Consider the following 7909-nt stretch of genomic DNA (forward strand, 5'->3'; position numbering starts at 1 on the left):
ATCTATCTACCTGTCTATTTGTATCTCTTCAAATGTATGAGTGAGAAGAAGAATTGACAAGTGACAAGTCTCTCCAAACAAGGAAGAGAGAGAAAAGAAAAGTAGGAAGAGACCCAAAGAAGAAAGAGAAGCAGAGAACGGAGAGAGACGGGCTGTACGTCAGGTGTATGACCTCTTACATAACCTTGAAGACAAGAGAAGAAGATAGAGAGAAAGAAGAGAAGAAAGATAAGTAAACATAGACAGGTTTCTTTCTCTCTTTCTCTCTCCCTTTCATTCTGGGGGATAGGTCTGGAGAAAGAGAGAAACCCCCACGTTTTCTCGTTCAGGAAAAAGATAAGAAAGCGAGCTACAGCAGCAGAAAAGAGAAAGAAGAAGAAGGTGATCCATTCCCATCTACAAGCGAGGGAGTCCCGTGTAGGCTTTCTTCTCTTCTTCTTTTTGCTCTCTTCCTTTTTTTCACTTAGGTTACTTTCCTTGCGATCTTCTTCTTCTTCCTCGTGCATTCGTTCTTTGGGAAGCCTCCCTCGTGAGAAGGAAGAGAAGAAGAGGAAAGAGAGCGCCTAGGCAAGTAGAAAAGAGGCGAGAAAAGAAGAAGAGAAAAGGGAGAGCGATAGCGAAGACAAGAGTAGAAGAAGAAAAGAAGGATAAGGAAAGGGAGAAAGAGAGAGGAAGGTAATGATGAGTCGTGTAGTGCTTCTCTTTGCTAAACTTAAGTATCTTTCTTCCCTTCAGTCGGGAGATCCAGGAGAATTCAGCCAAGTTTCTTCTAAAGAAGAAATTTCTCTACCTTGTCTAAGATAGCAAGCATCCTTCGTGGGAGATAAAAGACTACCACGGACATGAAGAGAAAGAGTGAAAGAAGAAGGAAGGAAGCAAAGCGAGATACAGACATAGAAAGATAGAGAAATAGATAGGAGAGAGATAGAAAGATAGATGGGAGAGAGCTAGAAAGATAGATAGATAGAGAGACAGATAGAGAGTTCGAAGGAGAGATACAACATATGGATCTACATACAAAGAACGGGCTAGAGAGAGATAGACAGAGAGAAGCATGTGTCATAGCATCGATTTCATTCACACTGCATGCACTGACCTCATCTATCTCTCGATGCTCCTCCTACACACCACCCCTACGATAAGCAAGACGATCTTTGAGAAACTTTCTTTTTTCTCTATCTCTTTCTTTCGTTCTTTCTGTCCTTCTTTCTCTCTCTCTTTCCTTTCTCTCTCATCTTTCTTCTTTCTCCCTCATCTAACTCGAGGAAGGGCCTTGACTACATCTAACTCCTCCTCCCTTTTGCTCGCCGTGAGTCGGGTTTGCCGAATGGATCTTCTCCCCCAAGATACCCTCACACTTCTCTAGAGAACTATCCCAGCCAGCTATTCTTTTCTTAACTTCGTTTTCTAAGATAGGTCAACTTCTAGCTCGTTCGGGCATAGAAAGAAAGGATAGATAGAAAGAAAGAAAGAAGGAAAGAGAAGTTCTTTCATGGAGAGAGAAGAAAGTCTGTCTCCTTGGATAGAAGGAGGAGAAGACGTTATTCAACCTCATCGTTGTTTTGACTTTTGACAAGGCGATCTAAATGAATGAAAGAATGGATGAATGGCTAACTCTTTCTCGTAGGCTCCTCGTGAAGTAAGGAATGCATGCGTCAAAAAGAATTGATCGATGTCTTAGCTAAGACTTCTCTTATCTCCTCGAAAAAGACACATCTCCCCAGCCAAGAGATCAATCACTCTTTCTATTTCTCTATCTGTTCTTTTTTCTGTGTTTCTCTCTATCTCTTTGTCTTTCTCTCCATGTATCTTCCTCTCTCTCTTGTCCTCCCTCTGTCTATCTATCTCTAATCTATCGGTCTTTCTGTGTAAAGAAGAGGTCCCGGCCCCTATACACCCCGCACGAGGGTTGTGTCACGAAGAAAAAGTCTCTCTTAAGTCCTATATCGACCATTTACACCCTTCAGAAATCTTCTCGTATTTGCCTTTAGAACGCTTTAGCTAGCCATGGATTCTTCTTTGGCTTTCCCGAGCCATTCTCCAAAGAGAGAGAAGAGAAAGAGAGAGAGAGAGACGCCTGACAAAGATACGTTATATCTTTGTGAAGATCCTTCTTCTTCTTTAGGTAGCAGAAAGAAATCTCTGTGTAGACAGGCCGATGCGGAGGCTTTTCTTCAGTCATCGCCACACGCACTTGGCTCTTGGGAGTCGATAGAGGGAAGAAGGATGGCATAAAAATATGCTGATGGATGTAGAATAGACTTGTGTATGTTTCACACGGAGCCGTATGATCTAGAGAATCCATCCGAGCAGAATAGAATCCTGAAGTGTATGGACGTAGAGAGAAGACCCATGCAAATGCAGTGGTATACGGAGAGGGCCTTATCTACACGGCCCCCCCTCCTTCAATACAGTGAGAATCCAGACCGAGAGAGACTACACATACGCACATATAGATGGATATATAGAGAGAGACAGAGAGAGAGCCAGATGCAAGAAAGAAGGAAAGAGAAAGAAAGAAAGAAGGGAAGAAGGAAGAAACGAAGATATCTTTCTCTGTTGTTCAGGATTGAAAGGCGCTTTTACAAGAGAGAGAGAGAGAGGGAGAGAAACGCGACTGTCGGAGCCTTTCGAGATGAACGAATCGATAGATGTCGAGACAAGAGAACTCACGAGGAAAGTGCACTAGACCACCTTCTTTACATGGACGGCTATCCGCATAAGAAGAAAATGCAGAAAAGGAAGAGAAGATTCGTAAAGCATCACAAAGACTTCCATGGGCAATCGAATCAGATGAATGAGTAAAATCCCCAGACTCGATCTCTTAGATAATCTACAAAGAGAGAAAGAGAAAGAGAGAAATCTTCCTCTTCATTTAACAGATTAGGTGTGGAAATTCACACCCTGATTGATGTAGGAGTAGGAGGGGCAAAAGGAAAAAGAGGAAGAAGAAGAAGAAGAGCACCTCCACAGTCACATCTTCTTGCTTGCATCTTGAGAAAGACCTTCTTTGACCACTCTTACCGCTTCTCAACGTACCTGTCAGATATAGATAGGTAGATAGATAGATTAAAGATTGATAGATGAATGGATGGATAGATTCAAGATTGACAGATAGACCAAAGACAGAGAGAGACGTTGAAGATAGATTGGAGAAAGATAGATAGATAGATTAAAGATAGATAGATAGATAGGTCTGTGCGTGATTAGCATGCCAGTAAATTTGCGGCGAGTATCCCAAAGAGAAAGCCTCCTAGATGTCCCGGTTCATCGAGGCCAGTCGATCCGACAGGAGCAAAGATCTCTGTTAAAATACGCCTTGCGAGTTGATGTAAAATGTCACGCTTTGTAGAGGCATCGACTCGAGCACTTCCTACTAAAAGACCTAGTAAGGAATACAGCCCTCCACTACATCCAAGTGTACGTACACACCAAGTGGATGGGTCTATTTCATCTTTCTTATCTCCATCATCATCATCCTCATCTTCTTCCTCTTCTTCTTCTAGATCATAAATCTTATTTCCGAAGGAAGTTGTCGATCTTTTGTGTTCTTTCTCTTTCCATTTCTTCATCTTTGCGAGTCTCAGTTGTCTCTCCCAGATCTTCAGATTCTTTCTAGCTGGCGACTTCTTCTTCTTGTTCTTTTCTGGCCTTTCTTCTTCTTCTTCGTCGAAGTGGAGATCTTCAAATTGATCTTGGAGCACTTCTTCATCTCTTACAATTCCTCCCCAGAGCTTTCTTCTTTTCTTTGTCTCATGCATGAAAGTCTCTACAGAATGCTGCACGCCCGACCACCATCGACGTACGAAGAAGGACGTCATATTGCCGCATGCATTGCCCGTTAGAAACAAGAGAAGAACGGTGAATCGAGCTAGCCATCCTTGTTTGCCGTAGCCCCCATAGCTTCCTCCTCTAAAACAACGACGGCTTCGCCTTTCTGCCCCTCCCTGCAAGCTGTCTCGAGAAGAAATCCAACCGCACCATTGATGTATAGGATTTTCTTTCTCTTCTCGATGTCCTACAGAAAGATCTCCATTCTCTTGAAGAAGATTCAGGAAAGAGAAATAAGACGTCGAAGAAGGGGCAGGAGAATTGTTACTCTCTTTAGATGGCGGTGTCTTACAGGAATAGAGATTCTTATGAGGTGTATGTACAGCTGGAATCGTGCGATTAAACTCGAGAGGGACACCTAGGAAATCTCGAGAATGTTTAGGGTTTGCAGAAGGAGCAGGCATAGGTATACTCCCGAAGAAAGCTTGGTAAAAGAGTTTCTCTGTGACAGGGAAGACCTTTGCAATTCCTTTTAGATTGACGATAAGATGAAGAAGATTCCCATGGACGAAGCAAGACGTCATACTACGTAAGAAGAACTCGAGCCAAATCTCCACCTTTATGAGAAGAGAGCCTCCTCTTCCTTCTTCTTCACCCCCCCACCTTGGGTGTCTCTTGTGGAGTTTTCTTCGCAGGAGCTTTAACTCTCGATACATATCAAAACTGAGAGAAGAAGATAGACTGCCTTTGTAATAGAGAGAATCCAGAAGATACGTAGCAATTAAGGACCCTTGAAGAAAAGGTACTAAAGGAGGTAAAGGAGGCGGAGTCAAGAAAGAAGGGAACGTTGAAGTGAGAGAACAGAAAGAATCTTTCTGGCGCTTGAAGAAAAGACTGAGGAAGGTCTTTAGAGAAGACATACGACTCTCTTTGAGAGATGAGACCTCTCTTTCTTCTTTCTCTCTTTCGCTCCAGAGAGAAGTAAAGAAGGAAGTTAACGCGGAAAGCATCTTCTTCCGCTTCTCCTTGGTCTCCTTTTCTCCGGGGGAAGATCGTTTGAGAAAAGAAGAGAAGAAAGAAAGAGGAAAAGAAAGACTCTGAAACAAAGATGTAGAAGAAGATACACTACTCACTTGAGGTGTGCTGCGATGACTACTACTCGTCGTAGTATGGGGGAGAAGTCTCTTTGCTTGGAAGGAAGGAAAGAAGGAAGAAGAAGTGCGAGAAAGATGGACCCTATTTGAAAAGAAAGAAGAAGGAGAGAAGGAAGAAGATGAAGAGGATGGGAAAGAGGAGTAGAAATGAAGAGAATAGAGAGGAGAAGATGAAGGAGAAGAGGAGAAGGACGAAGGAGAAGAACGTCGGCAGAGTGGAGAGAAAGAAGAGGGAGACGTCGGAAAAGCACGGAGAAAGGAAGGGTAGAGAGAAGAAGAGAAAGAAGAGCTACAGCGAGAGAAAGAGGAGGAAGAAGGAATGAAGGAGACAGAGGTCCCCTGCTGAGGCAAGAATGACGGAGATAAAGCACATGGACTCTTCCTATGACTAGCATCACTCGATAGAAGAGAAGAAGAAGAAGAAGAGAATGGTAATGCTGCAGAGGCCACTGGGGATGTCCGCGGCGCAGCTGAGACAGGGTGTAAATAGAAGGAGAACAAGAGAACGATAGACAAGAAAAGAAGAAGAAGACGACGTGAAGATTGAGCTCCACTGCACGAGCAACTTGACGGTCTAAGATCTTCTTTCTTTCTTCTTCTTCTTCTCCTCCTCCACCATAAACAAGTGCCACCGTCTTGAAGACCTGCACCTCGATCCGTCCTGCTAGGCGAAAACGAGGAGAAGAGGAAAGAGGAGCGAACCGATCTACGAGCTAGATAATTCTCATCTGAGGAGTATAAAGAGGAAGAAGAAGGCGCAGCAGGTCTAAGAGTAGAAGGGGTTGGAGGGCTCGATATGGATGAACGAGGTAACTGAGAATGACGAGACGTGGAGGGAAGTGAAGAAGAAGAACTGTAGGAAGTGGTGAGGCGTAGTAAGGACGTTGAGGTGAAGAAGCGGGAAGGACGCGTGGTAGACATGGAGAGAATATGCGGAGAAGATGAAAGAAATGAAGAAGATGGAACAAGAGAAGAATCTGTAGCGCTTTCCGACACAGAGGCGAGGGTGGCGAGCCACCTCCGCCTTCGTTTCCTTGTATCTTCCTCCATCGATCTTACTCAGACAACAAGAAAAGATTCTTCTCAACGGGCTCGTCTGACTATACAGGAGTGAACTCACACATACATATACACCTCTCCCCAGTTCACTCCTTCAAAGCCAGCTTGGATGTCGGATGCGATATCTATCTATCTATGTACCTATATATATATATACGTAGGTACTTGCATTCGGACAGGGAATACACATACATATACAAAGAAGATTTGACTTTGTACAGAGACCTAGATGACGGTACTAAGGACGTCTGTGGAAGGCGGGACAACTCAACGCCCGCGCAGAGGACTGAAAAGGCCGGGATTGGTTTGAGAAGAGGAACGGGGCTTGATTCAAAGGTTCTGTCTAAAAAGAGGAATTGATAGGACAGCTAGTAGTGTATGTAGTAGGTTGACAAGTCCCAGAGAAAAGCACGAAGATTAAGAGAAACCTCTATCGGTGCGTCCCTGCGTACGCCTCCATACTGCATCAGGGAGGTGTGCGGAAGTCCAAAGCGCCAACCTGGTGTACACACACTCGGAGCACCAAGAAGGTGTACATACACCTGAGGAGTTGATGCGGTGTACATACACCTGAGGAGTTCACACAGTGTACGTACACCTGGAAAGTTAACGCGATGTGCATCTACTGGAGCGTTGATCGAACGTTAGTACAAGATACGCGTGCCTTGGCAATCGATGAGGTGTCTGTACATCGAGGACTGTCTTTGCTGCACACCGGCAGTCGAAACGTAGGAAGGTGGTCATGCCGAATTACCACACTCCTAGGTCGCTTTGGAAAAGAGTCGAATGAGAAGAGAAAAAGTCGCCGCAATGACAATAGCAACTTCACTAAGACAGTCAGCGCAAAACAAGAAAAGTAAGAGACGTTGTCTTTTGTCTATCTCGTCCCTCGGGATTCCCTTTTATCTTACGCAGCCCTATTTCAACATAAAGCCGATCCAGTCTTTATTTCAGCCCTGGTAATCTGGTGTGTCGTCTTCTCCTCCTTTCTTCGTGAAAGTAAAGAGAGAAGGTCTTGCTTGTCTCGATGCTTATTAAAGTTGTAACGCGGCTGCTTCTATTCTCAGCCCCAGGGCAAAGTCGGCGACGGCATGCAGTCAAGTCTCTCGTTTTCTTTCTCTTTCTTCTTGGCATTGGATTCTTCCTTTTCTTCTTCGGATTCTTCCGCTTCTACTACGATATCTAATTCCTTCTCTCTTGTCCTAATCGCTTCAACACTCCCCTTGTGTTCGTGCCTCCCCCTATGAGAGAAGATGTCTTCTGTCCCTCTTTTCTTCTCTGCCGTTTCTTTGGAATCTTCTGCTGTGAAGGAGAAGCTGCTTGGGGTGTGAGTCAAGCGAGAAAGTGACTTGCAGAGAGAAACAAAGCGGACATGAACTGAGAATTAAAGTCTTCCTCTTCCTTTCATTTATCCCCTTTCTTCTTCCTCTTTCTTTCCTCTTTCTGCCTTCTCCGTTGACACTTCAGAAGGTGCTTTTCTTTTCTTCTCTGCTGTCCTACTGTTCTTTCCTCTCCCTCTCTTTCATTCTTCCCCTTCACTCGTATTTTACGCCTAGCTCGAAGTTCTTTCACAGTCTCTTCTCTGTCTTTTGTCCTATCTGTACTTTTCCCCTCTTTTTCATAATATAGTATGCCACTGAAGCTCTTTTCCTCTGTCTTTCTCCCGGCTCTTTCTTCCTTCTCTCTATCTTCCAGTCTTTCCCAAGTAGACTTTTCCCTATTGCTCCCTCTCTTCCGCGGCTTCCCTCTGTCAGCTTTTTTCCTTCTTCTTCATTGTCTCCATCTCTCTTCTTCTCTCCCTTCTCTCTCCTCAAGTTAACAGACGGAAACGGATACACAAGTTTGCGATTCTTTCTCTTTTCTTCTTCCAGGGTGAGTTTTGCGTCTTCTTCTCCTTCTTTCTCTTCTATCTTGAATTGGCGGGG

General features: G+C 44.3%; 3 protein-coding genes across 3 annotated transcripts in view; 1 reads left to right on the top strand and 2 right to left on the bottom strand.

Moving 5' to 3' along the window:
* CSUI_005141 (methyltransferase domain protein) overlaps positions 1-1007 on the bottom strand; it is a 6741-nt gene extending 5734 nt beyond the window's left edge. Inside the window, exon 1 of the mRNA XM_068065320.1 lies at positions 180-1007. The gene's annotated coding sequence lies outside the window, so the exon portion shown is untranslated. The remainder of the gene's footprint in view (positions 1-179) is intronic.
* A 2828-nt stretch (positions 1008-3835) lies between these two features.
* CSUI_005142 (uncharacterized protein) lies at positions 3836-4510 on the bottom strand (the record flags this gene model as incomplete). Its single annotated transcript, XM_068065321.1, has 1 exon — positions 3836-4510. A coding segment is annotated over exon 1 (651 nt), but the record flags the coding sequence as incomplete, so codon positions are not given.
* Positions 4511-7161: 2651 nt separating this feature from the next.
* CSUI_005143 (uncharacterized protein) lies at positions 7162-7810 on the top strand. Its single transcript, XM_068065322.1, has one exon. It carries the CDS (start codon positions 7615-7617, stop codon positions 7801-7803), a length of 189 nt encoding a protein of 62 aa, XP_067922706.1. The 5' UTR covers positions 7162-7614; the 3' UTR covers positions 7804-7810.
* Positions 7811-7909: the final 99 nt, after the last annotated feature.

The sequence above is a fragment of the Cystoisospora suis genome (genome assembly GCF_002600585.1).
Source record: "Cystoisospora suis strain Wien I chromosome Unknown contig_2473, whole genome shotgun sequence".
NCBI lineage: Eukaryota > Apicomplexa > Conoidasida > Eucoccidiorida > Sarcocystidae > Cystoisospora > Cystoisospora suis.